The sequence below is a fragment of the Cotesia glomerata genome, linkage group LG6 (assembly GCF_020080835.1).
Source record: "Cotesia glomerata isolate CgM1 linkage group LG6, MPM_Cglom_v2.3, whole genome shotgun sequence".
Lineage (NCBI taxonomy): Eukaryota > Metazoa > Arthropoda > Insecta > Hymenoptera > Braconidae > Cotesia > Cotesia glomerata.
The window spans coordinates 6,420,705-6,443,324 of NC_058163.1; the positions used below are offsets into that span (position 1 = coordinate 6,420,705).

Here is a 22,620-nt window from a genome sequence, read left to right on the forward strand (position 1 = left end):
CATTGATAAGGGCGCGTTCATGGCTAACCTAGACTTGGAGGATGCGTATTTCCTGATCCGGATAAAAAGATCCTCTAGGAAATACCTTAGATTCAGATTTGAGGGCCAGCTTTATCAATTCGTGTGTCTACCCTTTGGCTTGTGTTCTAGTCCTCATACATTTACAAAAATAATGAAACCGGTGGTTAATAAACTTAGGTCAAAAGGTTTTTTATCGGTAGTATATCTCGATGATTTTCTATGTGTAGGCAAAGATTACGAAGCTTGTAAGAATAATGTGCAGAGTACGATAGGCCTCTTAGAGGAACTTGGTTTTATTATTAACTATCGTAAGAGTACGACGACTCCTAATAGAAGGTGTAAATATCTAGGTTTTATCTTGGACTCGGAGAAATATTGTGTAGAACCTACAATCGAGAAGAGATTTTTATTTTATCGCTAGTCTAGTTTTGACAGTGCTACTGTTAGTTACTTATTATAATTACCTATATATCTTTGAAGGTATAGTTAAAATTTTTTTTTAACATTGTATTTCATATTGGTAAATTTTTTTTATAAAACCTCTTTTTGTGAAAACGATATGAGTGTAAATTTTTTATAATAATTTTGAGTACCAAAATTGATCGTAGTGCTGGTAGATATTTATTTTTTTATTACTTTCGATAACAACCTTAATCTACGACATATTTAGAGTGCTATGTATTGATAGCAATGTTAGTAGATAAGTATGATTCATTGGAAATATTTTTATATAATGTTTGATATTAAAGTAGGAAAAATTATTATTGGGTTTTACGCTAATGATAGTAATAGTAGTAGAAAAAAAAACATTATATCAATAATAATTCGAATCGTTCGGAGTCCATAAATTGATAAAATTCAAAGCGAGATAAGCTTTGAAATTTCTCAGTAATGTTAATAGCGTTTTTAAATTGTTTATGTCATTTTCGTCGAGTTTTTAAGTTAAAAAATGCTCGTTGTTGATGAGAAAATCAATTACGCTGATGAAAATGATTTTTTTAAAATAACAAAAAATAGAATTACAGAAAAGTATTATCATAAATTGATATACGTAAGTAATAGAAACACGTCTTTTTCTGTGCTCTTATTTTTGGGTATTTTTCTGCGTTATATGCCTTCGGGCTTTTTTGTTGCAGTTACAGTTGTAAGTGCCTTTTTGCAATCTCTCTGGATTGCAAATCAACTTTGAAAATCAACCACGATAAACCTAATTATCGAATTATTTTGGTGTTCATTATAAATTTAAAGGTTAGTGGCTGCAACTGCAAAGAGACGTGATTATAGGCAGTGTGTTTTTCCAGTTGAGTGACACTAGACTATTTTAGTACAGTTATCTACTAGCTCACATCGGTGTCACAATTACCATCGTCGGCCGACAGGTGGCGACACTGACCCGGATACCGTTTAGTGTTTTTGTTTACATCATTCTGTCAACTCTCAAATCATTAGTTGTTTGTTTTGGTATGAACTGTGCCAGGTGTAAAAGAGCGGTTACTAAATCATTGGAATGCAACACTTGTAAGCTTGCTTATCATCCCAGCTGTGCAAAAGAGATTGGTAAATCTAAAGCAAAAAATTGTTGTGCCAGGTCTTTTATTACTTTACTCTCACCAACAAAGTCAACTCCAAATTTACAAGAAATACCAGCAAGATCAAGCATTATAAGACCATCCAGTCAATCAAATTTAAGACGACATTGTTCTTCCAGGTCCAACTACAAGTCAGCAAATTTATCACCCAGAACACCGCCAGTTACTTCTACTGAAGATTCTGTTTTCGTGTCTCCCTCTGCCAATACATCTTCGAAAATGACTGAAGGGACAACAAAGTTGCCTGACTGGTCCACATACAGCTCCGATGATAAACTAAATTTACTGTTAGATATGTCTTATAAAAATAGTGTTAATATACAAAATGTGTCACAAACCCTAGATAGTCACACTGTTGATATTAAGAATCTAGTAGCAAATTTCAAAGAAAATAATGAAAAAATTAATCAGCTCTCATCTAGTTTGGATGCTGTAAACAATTCTCTTGCTGAGATCACAAAAGCACAAGAGTTGGCTCAAAATGAAATTAAAAAGTTAACCAATGATTTAAACAAAAATGCTATTAAATGCAATGAAAACACAGCATCAATAAATTTGCTTAAATCGACGATCGATTCACTTGCAAATTCAACACACACCCAGCATACCAATGATCATCATAGTTCATCACAGCTATTATTTTCGGGGATCTCTGATACTTTAAATAATGACCTATCAGCAGATCAAATTATTTATAGTATCTTTGAAACTCTTGGTACCCCAAATCTCACAAACGATATTCTTAATATTCGTGAATTTAAAAATAAAAAGAGACAAGGCAGCTCAAATGATACGTCGAATTCACACGCCTTTATTGTCAAGCTCAAATCTCAAGAAATCTGTGAGCATATTATCGAAGTAAAGCGTCGCTCTCCGAAACTCCTAATCAAAAATATCTTTAAAACTTACGCTGGAATTGATCAAGGGAAACAGGTATTTATAAACGAATTTTTACACATTGATACCTATAAATTTTTGCTTAAAGTAAAAGCTAAAGCAAAACAGCAAAAATATAAATATGTGTGGGTTTACAAAGGAAATATCTATATCAAGAAAGATGATGACTCGCCAAAGATCTTAATACGCACGGATGATGAATTAAATGAAATTAAATAGCAATTACCGAGTCAATTAAATAGTACAAATTTTTCAATAAACAGCTCAACAAATTATATAAATTCTAATTTAAAGATTCTAACTTTAAATATCAACAGTTATCTACCTCATCAAGCTGAATTTGAAGCTTTAGTAAATGATCTACAGCCTCACATAATCACTGTAGTTGAAACATGGCTAAATCCAGATGTAGATATTTCGCTCATGGACTACATGATTATTCGACGTGATCGAGGACTAATAAATCAAGATGGTCGCTATATGAGAGAAGGTGGTGTAGCCTGCTTCTTTCACACTTCTTTAAAAACTAAAATACTATTTTCATCTGAATCACAGGACATAAATCATCCTGAATTCCTGATTATTGATGTGGCTCTTCCGTCGACAATTCATATTCTACTCTCAGCTATCTACAGAAGACCGCAAGGCCATCTACTAGATAATTTTTTCGTACAATTCAACAAATTTTATTCGACTTACAGCAATATTGTCATCATGGGTGATTTGAACTGCAACCTTTTAAAATCTGACCGTCCAGCAAATCATCTTAAATCTTTCATTGCAGAATCAAATCTATACTGCATACCATATGGAGCTACTTTTCACACTACTGATTGTGAGACTCATTCTTGGTTGGATGTCATTATCGTTGATAGTAATGATAAATTAGGAAACTATTCAAAATCTTTAAGACCGTTCATTGGTGGGCACGACTATCTAGTTTGCAATTACAAACTTGAATCGACATCGAAATATGACAAAACTGTGAAATTTCGAAATTTCAATCATTGTGATCATATAGCCTTATCGACTGATCTCACACAAAAGCTTAATATTGCTGCTCTCAATCTAGAGGACCTTGATCCTAACTACTTAGTCTCCCACTTAATTACATCAGCTACTTCTGCCTTAGATACACATGCTCCATTCACTACACGAAGATTAAGCCGCCCTAATAGCCCATGGCTAACTAAAGAATTAAAAATTGAATTTCACCAGCGTGATATGCTTTATAAACAAGCGCGACGTACCAGGGATATCAATTTAATAATCTTATATAAAAATATGAGAAAGGATCTAAAGAATAAATTAAATACAGCTAGGGATACTTATTTCAAATCTCTACTAGATAATTCTTCTCAAAATTCGAATATCTGGTCAAATTTAAAACGTGTAGGGTTTCTTAAATCTAAGAAATCCTCTCCATTGGATCATTTCAACGCAAATGAGTTAAACTGCTACTATGCCAATATTCTGATGAAACATCCTTCTTGCACTCTTGACCTTATAAATAGATTACCTACACACACTGTGAGGAAAGTAGATAATACCTTTAACTGGCCAAATGTTGATATTGTTGATGTCACCAAAAATCTTAAACTTGCTCTACAGAAATCCAAAGGGAGAAGTCCTGATGGTCTAGACCTCAAATGGCTTAGAGATCATATACCACAGATATCAATTTTTCTGATGAATATCCTAAATCGCTCACTAGATGCTGGGATCTTTCCTGATGCCTGGAAATTAGTCTATATAATACCTCTAAACAAAATAAACCCTCCAAAATCCATGTCAGACACCAGACCTATTGCCAATATATCTCACCTTGCCAAAGTATTTGAGCGTATTGTTGCAAATCAAATTATGGACTACCTTGAAACAAATGATATTCTGGATGCACATCAATCTGGTTTCAGGAAACATCACAGTACCCAGGCGGCTCTACTCTTACTAACTGATGATATTCGCAAAGCAATTGATCAAGATGAGCTCACATATATGATACTTTTTGATTTTTCGAAAGCTTTTGACCTCGTAAATCCTGCGGTCGTATACACCACAATGTACGAAATAGGATTTTCGATTGAAGTAATCATTTGGTTTCACTCATATCTTACTGGTAGATCACAAGCTGTGCTGGACCCTGACTGCTCCCTATCTGACGTCATAAATACTACATCTGGTGTCCCACAGGGTTCCATTCTTGGTCCTATTCTCTTCTTAATTGTTATAAATGAAGTTACTAAACGTTTCAAGTATGCCAAATATGGTCTTTATGCAGATGACAACTATGCATATTATCACTTTAAAATATCTCACATAAGAGAGGCAGCTAATATAATAACTATGGAGGCTCAAGTAGTGGTGGATTGGGCTAAGGAGGTTGGACTAGTGATAAATTTTGAAAAAACGAAGGTTATGATACTGGGAAACAGCAGGAAATTAAAAGTCCTTGAAAACAGTGGACTACCACAAATAGTGATTGATGGAAATATAATTCCATATGTTAATTCAGCTAAACATCTAGGCATTCATTTGTCAAATAATCTATCCTGGGATGTCCATATTGCTCAGATTACTAGAAAGGTCTATGCCACTCTAAAGAACCTGAAATACAGGAAAAGCATACTATCTTCCTCTACAAGAAAACTTCTAATCACTGCTACTGTCATTCCTATTATTGAATACTGTTCTCTTGTCTTGGTTGATTCATCAAAAAGATTGGACTATAAATTACAATGTCTAATGAACAATGCAATCAGATTCATTTTTAATTTAAGACGTGATGAGCATATTACACCATACAGACGCTCTCTAAATTGGCTGAAAGTCAAATCCAAAAGGTCCTACAGTCTCGCTTGTTTCTTCTATAAGCTCATAAATTCTGGTGAACCAACGTTTTTGAGAGACCTTTTTATAGATGAATCTCCTGACATCAGACGATCTGATAGACTGGCTACAAAGTACAATAATGTGAATTTCAAAATTCCAATTTTCTCAACAAACTCATTTGAGCACTCCTTCACTGTAACTGCTATTCGTCTGTGGCGAGACCTACCAATCGACATCATAAATGCACTGAGTCTCGAGACTTTCAAAATTAAGGCTTTTGAGTTTTTTCAACATCTAGAATTGGAAAGTTCAACGTGCTAATAAATCTGATCTGAAAACTGATTTTTTAAAATTTTGAAATTAAAATTATATGCAAACTTAATGTCTTTACACAAATAGCTAATATATAACAATATTTCAGGATCTTTAAATTCTTTAAATTTTATAAATTTTTGATAAAATTCTCTTTTCTGTCATTTCTCTTTCTCTTTTCATTATATTTTAAATTTTAATTATTTATACGCTATGTTTCTCACTATTATACAAAGATGTAAATTGTTTCAATATGTTACTTACGCTATGTTTCTCACTACTATACAAAGATGTAAATTGTTTCGATAAGTTACTTACGTGTACCATTTCTAATACTGTAATTTATAACATTTGTCATTTGGCTCTTAGCCTTGGCATTAAAATATAAAAAATAAAAAAAAAATAAAAAAATATGTTGCATTAACAAAATAGTTTGTTATAGCGTGTAAAAAATCTTAAAAATACATTTTCTGAATCTAAACACTGAAACACTAAAACTAAAGTTTATTTCTACCTAGGAAATTTTTCCCTCGAGTAAAGAAACTAGTATACCTGTGTGGAGAATACCAAAGTTTTTTTTTCTACACTAATAAGTGTATGCGGAAAAAAGTAAACTGTAATATTCACTTGGATTCCGGTTAATTTTTATAGTTTCAAACAGTAAAGCGAACATCGGGGTGGCAAAAATATAAATATTACAGAACTTAATGTAGAAAGTATAAAAGTCATAATTTATAATTTAATATCCAAAATAAGTGATTAGTAGCTATCACTATAGTAAATAACGACTCTTTTATCTTAAAAAATTACAGTTCCAAACAGTAAAAATTGCCATTTTAATATATAGTCCATATTATGAGAAGGGGAACTCAGATGAAAGAGAAGGGGGTCTCACTCTGAGAGAATTTAACATTTGAAACAGTAAGAATTATACTTTTAAAATATACATTTTACCAGTCCAAGCAAGTCAATAATTACAGTTTGATTTTTGGCGTTGCGTTTAAATTTACCATTTTACTTTGTAAATTTTACTTTGTAAATATTGACGTTGCTTGTATTAGAAATTTACTAACTTTACTATATACTTTTTACATATCATAAGATCATTTTTTAGGTACGAAATGATAAATATCAAAGTAATTAAAAATTCAATTTTTCAATAATTTAATTAATAATTAATTGAATTTTTTTCTAAATTTAATTTTCTTAATTACTAGCTGTTACCCGCCCGCTTCACTGGGCATTTTATACACGGAAAAAAGTAAACTGTAATATTCACTCGGGTTCCGGTTAATTTTTATAGTTTCAAACAGTAAAGCGGACATCGGGGTGGCAAAAATATAAAGAATATCTAAAATTAAAATTTTTGAAACCCTCCGATTTGGCGTGGAATGCCCCTTATATTTTTGCCACCTCGATGTCCACTTGACTGTTTGAAACTAGAAAAATTAACCGGAACCCGAGTGAATATTACAGTTTACTTTTTTCCGTGTATAAAATGCCCAGTGAAGCAGGCGGGTAACAGCTAGTAATTAAGAAAATTAAATTTAGAAAAAAATTCAATTAATTATTAATTAAATTATTGAAAAATTGAATTTTTAATTACTTTCAACGGCTTGATTTTTATTTTGATTTTATTGAATCAAATATGTATACTGAATAACTCTTAAACAGATCAATTAAAAAAAACAATCACCTTCAAAGATTTTTTGTAGAGATGGTAAATCATAATTGAACAACTTTTTTCGTATCCAAGGATTCATCCAAACTTTAATATCAATTGTAATACAGCTTGGTAATTGTTAAATAAATAATAAATTAGTACAATTTTCCAATGATGTTAACAAACACGCCAGGACTGTAGAATTGGAGGGAAATCAGAGAATTAGTAGCGCCCCCGCTGCGGTTGCTATGGTAACGCAGCGTAAAGTTTCAGCCACAGAAAAAACTTAGGTATTCTCAGGCAAAAAATACCAGTTTTTTTATTTTAAGAAAACATATATTAAATATAAAATAAATTGGATAAAAATACTTTGTATTCTGGGTGGAAAAAAATTTTTTTTCAGTGTAACCTCGAGATTTGATAGAAACTTCATTTTTATAAATCTGAAATCAATCATTTTTCTCATGTTTAAAAATTTTCAATTTTTATACTCAGAAGCTCGTAACATTTAATTTTTAAAGCGAAAACTTAGAAAATAAAAAAAATTATTTTTATATGTTCTTTCGAGCTTGCAGAACAAAATATATGTATAACTAGTATTAAGTTGCACGCGCAAGCGCGCGTCTGAATGTTGGTATGGAATTATTTATATTTTTATGCTTATGATATATTTGACTAATCACGTTACGAATAATTTGATTACATGATATATTTTTATATTTTTCATCTAAATTATAAGAGTGGATTAGCAACTTAAACTATTGGGTTGTGCAAAATAATAAATTTTTTTTTTGAAAAGCTTTGAATCATTTTGAAAAAAAATTTTGATACTTTCTTTTTGACGGTTGAATTTTTCAACCTAACTTGAATTTGTCTAAAACCATTCGAGTTATAGACAAACCTTTTAGAATCACGCATTCATAATAGTCTTAGGTTTGAAAATTATCATTTATTATCTTTGTCAGTATATATGAGATTAATAGAAATAATTAAATAAAGTTTCAAATATTAATACGCAGATCAATGATTTTTTCATGCGAAATTCCAAATATGATGATACTGTACATTTGTTCCAATATTTGAATCATTATTTTATTATACAAAATGATCAAAATTAAAGACAATGACTCGAATATTAAAAAAAACAATTAATAGTGACAAATAATAGATTAATGACGTTAATAACTATAAAAGTAATTTGTAACGCTCGTTAATCATTATCTTTTGAAAAAAAATATGTAAATGTAAATAATTATCTTTTCTACAGATGAAAAATTCGACAATAAGTCAAGTGTTTTTCTTCTTATATAAAAAAAGACGGAATTTCTGGAACACCTATTGTATACATTTATACGAATATGTATACATAAATGCACGGACGTTAATGAACGAGAAATTGGTAGTATTTAGATTAGCGTGTATATGCTAACGAATCTGTGTATATTTACTCACACAAGAAAAACTGAAGAAGATAATTATTAAGTTTCATCCGGTTCTCATCGAATTCTTATTCAGTTTCTCGGCAACCGTCCTCACGAGCTCAGCTTTAAATATTCTCGCGCATTTCGACATTAGGACAGTCTTTTCGGTGATTCCTGTTCATCAAGTTGTGCCATTATATAGTTTATTTAACAATAGTAATAACCACTTCCGTAATTATCAAATTTTACTGATTAAAATTTCAAGTTAATAGTGTAAGTTTCGTAATTTTATTCAAAAATTTGATTTTTCATATTAATTTTTTATTTATTTTTTTGAGTATTACAAAATAAAATTGTAAGTAAAATCCGAGTACAAAGAATTAGTTTAATTATTGATAATCCAATGCAACTTTCATAAATAATTTAATAACCAAACAATTCATTATTTTTTTCAAATTGTCACTAAAATATTATGCGACAGTTAATTGAAAATTTTAATTGCAAAAATTTTATTGAGTTTTAAATTAAAATTATACAATGAAATTGTGGACAATTTTGTGAAAATAATAAGAAAAATTGGTGCTATCAGAAAAGCCATAATCTGAATTTGTGCCTTTTCACGATTTTACTTATTTTTTGGCGGTAGTTATTTTTTTTGTATCAAGTTTCCAATAGTTTGCTGGTACTTTGAGTTTATTCCGTTAAATTTTCCATCAAATTATTGGTCTTGTTATAGCAAAATTTTTTATCAAATTTATTTTAAAAGTACCCAAAAATAATGAATTGTGATTAAAAATATCAAAAAAACAATAATATCACAAATAATTCAAAAGTTTAAGTTATCAATGTTTTCAAAGAAAACATAGACTAAAAAATAGTCTGTTTACGTATTTATCAGCATGTTACTATCTATCGATATTATACAATAAATGAGTTCATACAAAACTGTGAAAGCAAATTATAAACACTTAAATACAACTGGATGAAGAATATTTGTAACCTTGACCTACTGGTACATAAATACGAGTTTTATGATCGCTAGTATCCTCCTTTCTCGATCAGCACTCACTCAAGGTCATTGTCTCTGTACGAGGATAACAAATCAATTATTAGCAATTATTGTTAATTATTTATTATCGATCGATGATTTTTTTATCGACTGATTGATCAGCTATAAATTAATAGATATAATTATCAATGATTTATTACTATGACTTTTGATATTATAAATTGGAATTTTCTATTTATATATCTATTAATCATTATTAACAATACTTTTGAATTTTTTCAGATTGTAAATTATTTAAAAAGTCAGGAAAAATGCATTTATTGGGAAGTATTTTACTTGTTGTGAGTTTTGTCTACTGCACTGCTTACCACACGCTACTGAATAAAATCCCCAATAAAAACGAAAATCAAAATTTGAGTTACAAAAACTTGAGGCTGGTTTATTCCTGGAAATCGCTGGATTTTGTGTTTCCTGATGCTTGGACTCGAGAGCAGGCTATCATAAACAAGGATTTTATTCCTGGGGCGTCGTTTCCGATTGATGTTGATGTTTCATCTAGTAAGTAAAATTTTTATTTATTTACCTATAAAAGTAAATCTGTTAAAATTAAAAGAAAAAAAATACAAAATTACAGTACACAGAAAAAAAGGCTCACTTGAGCGAAGAAAAATTTTTCTTCCAAATTATTTTCTTAAGCAAAAAAAAAATTTTTTTTTGACACAAGAAATTTCACTTATTCCAACAAAATTAATTCTCTCACTTTAAGAAATACGTATCTTGATCCAAGAAAAATTATTTAAGTCAAGAAAATCTTGTTGTTTTGAGAAAATTCAATCTCTTTTATTGATTAAAATGTCAAATGGGAAGATCAAATAATATTGAATCAGTTTTTTTCATTCAATATGTATAATTGCACGCTAAAATAATATAAAATGGGTATCAAATATTCAAGAGAAAAAATTTCACAAGCCGAGAAAATTTTTTTCTCAGCTGAAGTAAGTGGCGCTGCTTCCCTAAAGCATCTAAAAATCTTGATCAAATATAAAAATTTATTGCATCAAGTATTTATGATAATTTGAATTAAGAAAAAATTACTTCCAACAAGAATAGAATTTCAAGAAAAATTTTTACTTCGGCCAACACAATTTCGGTCTTCCTTCAGGCATCCGAAAATTTTTTTTGAGCCAAGAATTTTGTTCTCCAGTCAAGAAATTTTTCTTTCTGTGTAGAATATATGTAGATAGATAGATAGATAGATAATAATTTTATTGGATTCTGGAGCCTAGGCTCCCTCAGAACCATCATCAAATATACATTTATAATTAGTGTATGATGTACAGAGTTTTAGATACATAAAAATAAAATCAAAATAAATATAGTAATTAACAGTAATAACATGTTAATCATGCTTATAAATAATACTTGTGTTATACAAAGCTCAACAACCTTCAATAGCAGTAATAAACGTTCAATATAGCAGATCAATAATTTTGGAAATAATAATCATAGCACAGTCTACGGAATATTTCAAAACTTTCGGCTTCTGTAATTTCAGCTGGCAGCGCATTCCAGATGCGTATACCACGAACAAGAAACGAGTTATTATACATACAACAATTAGATCTAGGTAGCCGCAGATAATCTTCCCTTACATCGCCTCTACGCAACGCAACCAGCAAAAATTCTAAGTGACATTTAAATAGCTGACGATAATTTAAATATATTTCTTTGTAAAAGAGGCATGCTATAATGTAGTTTCTTCTGTCACTCAGCTTTAACCAACCCAGCCTCTTAAAGTACGGAGTAATGTGTTCAGCCCTCGCAATTTTATCGATATAGCGAACACAGCAATTCATTTTGCGCCGTAATCGCATTTGCGAGTTATTAGTAATATTGCAGTAAACCGCACAACAATAATCAAACACTGGGAATATTAACGTGGTGACAAGCTTTATACGCAGTTTTTCGTTGAAGATTTCATTATTAATCTTCAACTGCGCCAGAACCCGCCTTGCCCTATTAGAAACACTCATAACCTGATTTTCCCAGGTGAGAGTGCTATCAATTAACACGCCAAGATACTTAATTGTCGTATCGTAGTGAATAATGCAATCATTTACGCGAATACAATCAGCATACTTACAATTATTACAGTTAACTTTAACTCTACTACCAAAAATCACAGCTTTTGTCTTCGATGCATTTAACTTAAGGTAATTGATATTGCACCATTCTAAAATTTTAACTATTTCCGCATTCAGGGCAGCAACACATTCATTTATCTATTCTGGATAGCAGGGCAAGTATATTACTAAATCATCAGCATAAAGCAAATATCGACAGCTCAGCTGTTGAGAGAGATCCGAAATATAAAGCGAGAACAATAAAGGGCCAAGCACACTGCCTTGTGGCACACCATTTAATACATTCCTCCAAGAGGATGCGCACTCATTAGCAAACACCTGCTGCTTTCTTTGAGTCAAATAAGACCTAATCCACGTAATGGCATCAGTAGAGAAATTCATCAATAACAACTTGTGTAATAGTCTTTTGTGATTTACAGAATCAAAAGCCTTACGTAGGTCAAAAAAAACAGCTACAGTGACTTTAGATGCATTTATTGCCAAGCGAATATCATCACAGAGCTTTATTACAGCAGTCTGTGTATTCAGGCCCTCCCTAAATATATGTAGTAACAATTAAGTTTACTTATGCTAAATCGCTATTACAAATTAGTATCCAATACAATAAAATTATTGTGTTGCCGTTAACTATTAATATTTCTCTTATGTTATCCTAACAAAAATTTTTTTTCAATATTTATTATGATGCTCAATCGTTAATTACAAGAAAATTAAAATGAACTGTTATTAAATAATTAATTGCGTAGGACATCAAAAATTAGTAATTGGAAGTGCGATTTAAAATATTTTGTTAAAAAATAACTAATTCCTTTAGTTTTTGTCAAATAAGAGGAATTATTTTTATAAGCTACTTATAATCGGTGACCTTAAGTAAATAATTTTTATGCTAATCAGTAATGATTCATTGTTTTGTTCTGAGGTATTGACTTTTCAGTTAGCGCTTAGAAGATTGTGAAATTTCGTATGATTTAGAAAAAAACCCAAGTTAAATTTAAATTTCGTTGCTTGGGTTTTTTATCATGACTCATGATTTAATTTTGAAATTACTGAAGAAAGTAAATCTTTATTGATTTTGTAAAAATAAGTTACACGAACAAAAATATTAAGTACCCCAAGGGAAAAAATTATAGTTTCAAGTAACATTTTGTAAAATACAATTCCAAATGTTAATTATTAGTTTTAAAATTCACTTTGTACATAGTTTTTAAGAATTTCATTTCAGATTGTATTTTTTTACCTTTCTCGGGGTAATTATCGGAATTTTTTTAGTAAATTAATTGTTTAACTGATCTTGTTTTCGTGTAGGAAATCCTGAAAAAATTTATCGACAAAGAATATAAAAAAACAGAAGGGTTAGTTCGGTAATAGCCGAAACTTTAAACTATAAAAGAATTCAGAAGTATCTCTCTTAGATACATTTAATAGATTGTTTTTTCTAATTAAATGGTTGTGTTATAAAAAATGAAAAAGCTTTTTCATTCAGCTATCTCAAAGCTGATCAATTTTTTATGCAAAATACTACACAGAAAGAAAATTATGGGAACTATTCCTATACCATTATGGGAATGGTTCTCATAATGCTGTAGGAAAAATTCCTATACTATTATAGAAACTATTCCTATACCATTATGGGAATGGTTTTTATAATGCTGTAGGAAAAATTCCTATACTATTATAGAAACTATTCCTATATCATTATGGGAACTAATCCCATAATATTATAGGAACTATTCCTATAATGTTATGGAAATGGTTCCCATAATACTTTAGGAATCATTTATATACTATTATCGGAATGGTTTCCATAATTTATGGGAACCATTCCTATAATAGTATAGGAATGGTTCCCACAATATATAGATTTAAATCCTACACGGAAAAAAAAAATGGAGGCTACCACATGATACATTCCTGTGGAAGATACATGACTTTCATGTGACAGCAACATGATTTTCATGTGGCAGGCAATAATAGTTAAAACAACAATAATAATTATATAATAATAATAATAATTTATATTATTAGGAGAGTGAGAACAATTTTTCATATATTTTATATATTGTGAAGTGAGTACTCAAATGAAAGCTTTTGATGAGTGTAGCATCAAGACGAGCTTATATTTTTAAAAATATCAATAATTAAGAAATGACCTTGTATCTTGTGAATTATTGATATTTTTAAAGATATAAGCTCATCCCGACATCACACTCATCGAGACCTTTCATTTAAGTATCCATATCAATTTTTCATATATTTTATATATTTATATATATTACTAGCTGTTACCCGCCCGCTCCGCTGGGCACTTAGCATTGTATTTAGAATTTAATAGAATTGTATTTTTAGATCTAGACTTGAAATTAAATTCGAGTATTGTTTTGACTTGCACAGATTCCAAATTCCATCGGAGTGGCCTGTACCTTTTATCCATGTGATTATTCTAGCAAATACTCATCAGAACTTTCAATGTGCAATTATTATAACATTCTCGTGGCTTTCTTCCAAAAATGAATAATAATTAACATAAAGAAAAAAATTAGGACGACGGTTAACCCTAAAGGCCATCTCTGCAACTTCCCGCTCATTTTGTACTTAAGCGCTCAAAATTACACATTACATTTTTGAGCTCTTCGAGCTCACAAATATGATTTTTGTGTCATTTTGAGCTCTTCAAGTTCAAAACTCTAACAGCAGTTCAATAAAACACAATTTTTTGAATTTTCAAACGGCAATAACTTTTGAATGAATGAACCGATTTTTACGCGGTTGGCGGCATTCGACGCAGTTTTTAAAGCCCCATGAAGAATCTTCAAGTTTAAATTGATCGAGCCAGGAATTTCGATGTAATTCCGAAAAAAACACTTTTTTCGGTTTTCTTTCGACAACGATAACTCACGAACGAATCAACCGATTTTGACCAAGCTTGCGGTGATCGACGTGGTTTTTTGATCTTAAGAGCTGATTAGATTTTGGAATTGATCGGTAAAGCCATTTAAAAGTAATTCCAAAAAAACCACATTTCAAAAAATTTTTTTTTGTAGTTTTTTTAAGATTTCTCAAAATCTACTGGTCCAAATCGGTCCAAAGTGTATTTAAAATCTAAGTTTGGTCAAACCCTTTCAAATGGCGCCAACCGCGATGAAATCGGTCCAGCCGTTCAAAAGTTATAAAAGGGTTACATACATACATACATACATACATACATACATACATACATACATACACACACACACACACACACACACACACACACACACACACACACACACACACACACACACACACATACAGACACACGGACATCATCGCGAAAACATTCAGGGAAGCTTCCTAGGACCTAAAAATGTCGAGATCTGATGAAAACTTGATTTTCGAAAAACGGGATAAAACCAATAACTTCCCGATTTTTGAAAATCTTCGATTTTCTTAGCGAGAACTTAAAAATTTTAAATAACTATTGAAAGTTTCAGTTAAAGTGATCGCAGGTCTCATAAGTGAAGTTGAAATCAGCCCAGCTTAAAGTGCGACGAATTTTGCTGTTATCTATGATTCTATCAAATTTTATATCTGTAGGAACAGTATTTGAAAAATATAAATTTTTTTACAACTATTACTCCCGCACTCCTATGTTGGGGAGGAATTTTGTAAGATCCTATTTGAGATGATTTCTACATTATAAATAAACGGTTCCAACAAAACTTTGAGTCCATAGAAACTATTGTTTGAAAATGAGAGATTTACATTGTTCACGCCCCCGCAATCCCTTTTGGGGTTAGAATTCGATAAATTCCATTTTCAGCTGAACTTGACATTATAAACGAAAATTCCTACTGAATTTGGACTCTGTAGAAATTACAGTTTAGAAATTAAAATTTTAGATTTTAAAACCCACCCCCGCAATCCCTATCGGAAGTGGAATTTTTTGAAATCCGTTTTGAGATGATCTCCTCATGACAAATAAAAGATTCCTACCAAATTTACAGCTTTTAGAAGCTATGTTTTGGAACTTAAGATTTTTTGTTGTTAACACCCATCCCCGCAGTCCTTGTTGGGGGTTGTTTCTCGTAAAATCCGCTCGTAGATTATTTGTATGTCACATATAGAAGGTTCCTACCAAATTTAGAGTCTATAAGAGCTATGTATTACAAACGGGAATTTTTCATTGTGAACGCCCCCATAATCTTTTTTAGGGTGGGATATAGCAAAATTCGTTCATGAATTATTTCTACATCACATATAGAAGATTCCAATCAAATTTAGAGTATGTAGGCTCTACAGCTTGGAAATTTAAAATTTTCATTGTTAACACCCACCCCCGAAATCCATTTTGGGAATAGGTTGTCATAAAATCCGCTCTTAGATCATTGATACCTCACATATAACAGATTCTTACTAAATTTGGAGCATATAGGAGCTACACCTTAGAAATTCAAAATTTTCATTGTTAACACCCACCCCCGCAACCCCCTGTGGGGTGGGATATCGTAGAATTCGTTCATAAATTATTTTTACATCACTTACAGAAGATTCCTACCAAATTTGGAGTCGATAGAAGCTATAGCTTGAAAATTAAAAATTTTCATTGTTAATAGCCACCCCCGCAACCTTCTATGGGGGTGAGACATCGTAAAATTCGTTCATACATTTTCTACATCTCTTACAGAAGATTCCTACCAAATTTGGAGTTGATAGGAGCTATAATTTAAAAACGGGAATTTTTCATTGTTAACGCCCCCGCAAACCCCTTTGGTGGAGGAATTGCTTAAAATCCGTTCTTAGCTGACCTTTACATGGTGAAAGTAATATTCCTACCAAATTTCAAGTCTCTAGGTCTTATAGTTCCAGAGATATCGTGATATATATGTATATATGAAAAATATATCAAAATGCACGAGGGTATTCAAATGAAAGCTCCTGATGAGTGTAACATCGGGATGAGCTTATATCTTCAAAAATGTCAATAGTTTATCAGATACAAGGTCATTTCTTCATTATGTTTCTAGACACAGAGCATTTTCGAATGTAGCCTAAATTCTTATTATAATAAATTGACTATTGGTAAGAATGATATGAAACCTTGAAAAGGCACAACTCCAAGCAAAAACCTATTTTATCATATAAATATGCTGGCCACAAAATTTTTTTTATTCTCTTAATAATATAGATTATTGTTATTATGATTATTATTATTATTTTATTATTATTTTTGTTCGAACTATTATTGCCTATTACATGAAAATTATGTTGCTGTCACATGAAAATCTTGTGGCTGCCACAGGAATGTATCATGTGGCAGCCCCAATTTTTAACTTCCCGCTAAGAAAATTGAAAATTTTCAGAAATCGGGGAGTTATTGGTTTTACCCCGTTTTGCGAAAATCGAGTTTTCATCAGATCTCGACTTTTTAAGGTCCGAAGAAGCTTCCCTGACTTTTCCCGCGATGGTGTCCCTGCGGCCGTATGTATGTATATGTGTGTATGTATGTGTGTGTGTGTGTGTGTGTGTGTGTGTGTGTGTGTGTGTGTGTGTTTTTTTTTTTTTTTTTCTCTCTTAGGGGGGGGAATCCCTTTACGGATTCCAGGCATAGTTGTTTGGCCTGGATATGTGGCGACTCGACGCAGTGTCATACTAAAACTCGACCCTAACGCCCCTACCCACTAAACCCTAAACCCCTTTTTTTCTTTCCTCTAATCCCTCATGGAAACCGCCGTCAGGTATTACTTCGTGAGGGGAGGATCCAGCTACCGCTATTCCTTCTGGTGGCTAAGGTGTTATTTTTCCTTCCTTCTAGTTTCTGTCATTTGCTCTTTTTCTTTCAATGGAACGCAGCTCTGTAAGCACTTCTGTGGCAAAAGTGCTTGTAGCGTTCCAAGCAGTTTGATTCGACAACATTGCATCTACTATTGTCTCTGGTTGGATTCTCCAGTTCAGGATCCTCTCTAACTCCTCACGCTGAGGATCGAAACGTGGACACAAAGAAAACGTGCCTTGCGTCCTCAATAACCCCTGGACAAGACGGGCACTCCGGAGAATCGTCGTGCTTAAAGCGGTGCAGATACTCTCGAAAGCACCCATGTCCTGACAACATCTGCGTTAGGTAATAGTTGACTTCACCATGGTTTCGGCTCAGCCAAACGTCGATCTTTGGTATGAGGCGGTGTGTCCATCTTCCTTTTGCTGCGGCGTCCCACTCAAGTTGCCATCGCGAGATGCTGTGCTGCCGTTCTTCTGTTCTTAGTTCTTCAGCGCTCAGTGTAGTTGACCTCTTTCGATGGTAAAGGGCCCGTCTTTCTTTAGCTAAGACTCTAAGCGGCAGAGTTCCAGAAATGACGCACACTGCTTCCTCTGATATTGTTCGGAAGGCGCTGGCTACTCTTAGCGCGCTCAGTCGGTAAACCGGACATGCTTTCCTCCATGATTCTTGGGTCTCAAGTGCGTCGGACCAAATGGATATACCATACGTGAGGACCGATGTAACTACTGATGATAGCAATAACCTCCTTGTCTGCTTCGGGCCACCGATGTTGGGCATCAATCGTACTAGGTTAGCCACTACTGCTGATGCTTTGGCGGTCACGTGTTCAACTTGTTGTTTGAAGTTAAGTCGGGAATCGAGCATCACTCCCAGATATCGAATGAATGGTTGGGATGTGATTTCTTGGTCTCCGACGTTTAAATTGATCGTTTCCACCACTTTTCTGCTAGTGATAAGTACAGCCTCGGTCTTCTGTTTAGCCAGTTGTAGGTTTACTGTGTCCATCCACTGGTTAATTCGCTCAAAGGTGATCGTGAACATATGATTTATCTCATCAATATGCTTGGCGACGATTACTACGGCTACGTCGTCCGCGTACGCTACCAGTTTGACATTTCTTGGTAGTTTCAGTCTCAGCAATCCGTTGTACATGATATTCCAGAGAAGTGGACCGAGAACAGAACCCTGCGGGACGCCTCCAGTAACATCATACTCCTTTGGACCATTCTTCGTGTCATATCTAAGGACTCTATTCGTGAAGTAGCTAGCGACTATCCTTCGTAGATATCCTGGTACGTTCATCTCTTGAAGAGCTTGCATGATGCGATCCCAGTTGGCGGAGTTGAAGGCATTTTTGATGTCTAGGGTTGCCGCCAGACAATATTTCTTCGTTCCACCCTTCCATCTGGTACCGGCGATTGCGTCTTTGGCTATATCGACAACCAGGTTGATTGCGTCCAGGGTTGATCGTCCTTTTCGAAATCCGTACTGATTGTCTGCTAATAGTGGATCGACAACTGCTTCTATCCTTTGGTGGATTATACGTTCGAGTATCTTACCGGCTGTATCCAACATGCAGAGTGGACGATAAGATGACGGTTCTTCCGGTGGCTTTTTTCCTTTAGGAAGTAGTACCAGCCGTTGTTGTTTCCACTTCCGAGGAAAAATCCCTTCCTTCAAGCAGATGTTGTAGACATCGAGGAATAACGCTGGTGTGTGTGTGTGTGTGTGTGTGTGTGTGTGTGTGTGTGTGTGTGTGTGTGTGTGTGTGTGTGTGTGTGTGTGTGTGTAAGTATGTAAACCTCTTATAACTTTTGAACGGCTCGACCGATCGGATCGAAATAGGTGGCGATCCAAAGAATATAATTGCCATTAAATTTCGTAAAAATTTGAATTGATTCGGTTCGCTAGATTTTGAGACATCTCAAAAATAATATTTAAAAAAAATCGTTTTTTTGGTAAAACTTTTAAATGCCTTTATTGATCAACTCCAAAAACTAATCCGCTCTTAAGTTTGAAAAACTACTCCGATTGCCACCAGTCCCGTCAAAATCGGTTGGTTCGTTCAAGAGATCGAAAACAAAAAATTTCGAAAAAAGTGTTTTTTTTTTCACATAACTTTGACATTTCTCTTTGGATCGTTTTTGATGAAATAGAATAATTATTAAAACCCAAAAAACCACATCGATCGCCACTAAGATCGTGAGAATCGGTTAATTGGTTCGTGAGTTATCGTTGTCGAAAAAATTCGAAAAAAGTGAATTTTTCGAATTTCTCTAAGATTTTTGGTTTGATCAGTTTGTGTTTAAAAGTGTATCATAGAATTGAAAAAACTGCGTGGAATACTGCCAACCGCGTGAAAATCAGTTCATTCATTCAGAAATTATTGCAGTTTGAAAATTTAAAAAATACTGTTTTATTAAACTTCTATCAGACTTTTGAGCTCCAAGAGCTCAGAGAGCTTAGAGAGCTCGAATGAACATACAAATTATATTTTTGCGCTCGAAGAGCTCAAAAACGTTATAAGTGCAATTGTAAGCGCTTAGATTGGAATTAACGGGAAGTTGCAGGGATGGCCTTTAGGGTCAACCGTTTTCCAAATTTTTTTTTTCCGTGTATATATTATAGGAATTATTCCGAACTCACTCCGCACGAAGATTTTATCTTTATTTTATTTTGAGAATGATTCCCATAATGTTATAGGAATGATTCCTACACTGAAAAAAAAGTTTAAGTCCTATTAGTATACTCTTTTTTAATGAATTGGTATTGCGAATATGATATAAAAAAGTTTAAGTATTATCGCAATACTCTGTTTAAGTGAGTGACTTATATTATCCGTACGATACTATTGCAAATCCAGAGATCATAGTAAAAAAAATTCCCGCGTAGGACTCAGCGCGTACTTCGCTTCTTTTTTCCCCGTGTTTATATACCATGTTTATACCTTTAACCTAATCGTTTTTAAGAGCATTAAAAAAAGTATTTATATAATTGACATTAAAAATAATCATTTATGGATTCGTGGGTGAAAAATAAATTAACTGAGTGGAATTTATCCTCCTATGATCAAGTGTTTGAAGGTATACCTTACATATATGTAAGGTATAATATAAAATTACATATATGTAATTTTATAATATTGTAAAATTTAAACACATTGTCAACCGAGGTTAACCTTCATTACAATAATTGTAACATCTTAACATTAGTATTTTAATCATTATCTTTTAATAAATAAAATTAAAAAAATTAAATAAATTAATAAAAAATAAAAAAAAATTAACATATTTGAGTGTATTGTGGTTATGAGTTTTGCGGTGGCGCTCAAAGTCGGTTTAAGTGCATGACTTAAACGAGTTTCAGTGTAGCGCTTAAAAATATTGCGTTGAGACTCAAATATTGTTTAAGTATATTAAGCAATACCAAGCATTGTAATATCACTGAAATTTATAGGTGTGAGACTCATACTTTTTTTTCAGTGTATAATATTCTAGGAATCTTTTCTATACCATTATGGGAATAGTTTCCATAATGATATAGGAACCATTACTATATCATTATAGGAATATTTCCCATAATATTATGGAAATGGTTCCTACAATTGTATAGGAATCATTCCTATAATTATAGAAACCATTCCTATACCATTATGGGAACCATTCCCATCGTTATGGGAAATGTTCCCATAATTCTGGGAAAATTTCCTATAATCATGAGAACAGTCCTTATAATTGCCTGGGAATAGTTCCCATATTTTTTTTTCCGTGTAACTAAAAAAAGTCTGAAAAAAATTGTTTTTTATTCTTATCATTACATCAGGTCAATTCGGGTCTCGAGTATTCGTAACAATTCCCCGTTTCCAAGAAGGAGTACCAATAACTCTTGGGTACGTCTCTAATTTGACTTCATCAGATGGCAGTCCTTTGATAGCTCCATATCCTAATTGGGAAATGAATCAATTAGGATACTGTAATCACATCACAAGTGTGTACCGTATCAAGGTAAATATTGAATCCAAAACATTATCTTGTTTCTGTTCCAAGATTATCTTATCCTTCATAATAACAAACTGTAATTATCCTTTCAGATTGACGAGTGTGGTAGACTTTGGGTGTTGGACACTGGCAAACTACAGAACGAGCGAAAATGCCTACCTCAACTATTCATCTTTGATCTCTTAACCGATAGACTGATTTCACGTTACCAATTTCCAGAGAGTTTATTAAAGCCTGAATCGTTGTTAATCACACCAACAATCGACATCCGAGGACAATGTTCGGACACATTTGTCTACATTGCAGATGTCAGCGAGTTTCAGTTGATTGTTTACGATTTAAAAAATCAAAACTCATGGAACATTCAAAACAATCTTTTTTATCCGTATCCTGAGCACGGACATTTTACTATTGCTGGCGAAAGTTTTGATCTTATGGACGGAATTTTTGGATTAGCTTTAGGACCATTGACAACAAATGGAGATAGAATGTTGTACTTCCATTCGCTGGCTAGCGTTGTTGAGAGTTATGTGCCTACGTCGATTATCAGGTATACAAAATATTTGTCGATATGAATAAGATGGGAGAAAGTTGTAATATGTGTAGGCAAATTAAGAGTTTGTTCGTGGAAAATAAGCTTATGGAAGAAAAACCCATACGGTATCATTCGTTTACTTAAAAAAGAAAATATTAAGAATTTGGTACCCTAAAGGTAAAGTTTCCTGTAAAATGGCAAAGAATGTCATACTGTACTACGAATAGTAACTTAAGTAAACTAATTTTCAACTTCCCGCTAAGAAAATTGAACATTTTCAAAAATCGGGAAGTTATTGGTTTTAGCCCGTTTTGCGAAAATCAAGTTTTCATCAGATTTCGACGTTTTAAAGTCACAGGAAGCTTTCCTGACTCTTCCCGCGATGGTGTCTGTGCGGCTGTATGTATGTATGTATGTGTGTGTGTGTGTGTGTGTGTGTGTGTG

The 22,620-nt window shown here is 32.7% G+C and overlaps 1 protein-coding gene across 3 annotated transcripts in view; it reads left to right on the forward strand.

Annotated features, from left to right (window-relative positions):
• Window positions 1-22,620, forward strand: part of LOC123266871 (protein yellow-like) — a 34,645-nt gene that overhangs the window by 8,127 nt on the left and 3,898 nt on the right. Inside the window, exons 1-4 of one of the 3 annotated variants that reach the window (XM_044731312.1) lie at window positions 429-501; window positions 10,027-10,302; window positions 21,466-21,647; window positions 21,734-22,191. In XM_044731312.1, the coding sequence (XP_044587247.1) occupies window positions 10,056-10,302; window positions 21,466-21,647; window positions 21,734-22,191 (887 nt within the window). In that variant the 5' untranslated portion in view covers window positions 429-501; window positions 10,027-10,055. Of the gene's footprint in view, window positions 1-428; window positions 502-8,819; window positions 9,009-10,026; window positions 10,303-21,465; window positions 21,648-21,733; window positions 22,192-22,620 lie in introns of those variants that run through there. The other 2 variants (XM_044731310.1, XM_044731311.1) reach the window with 2 other exon arrangements.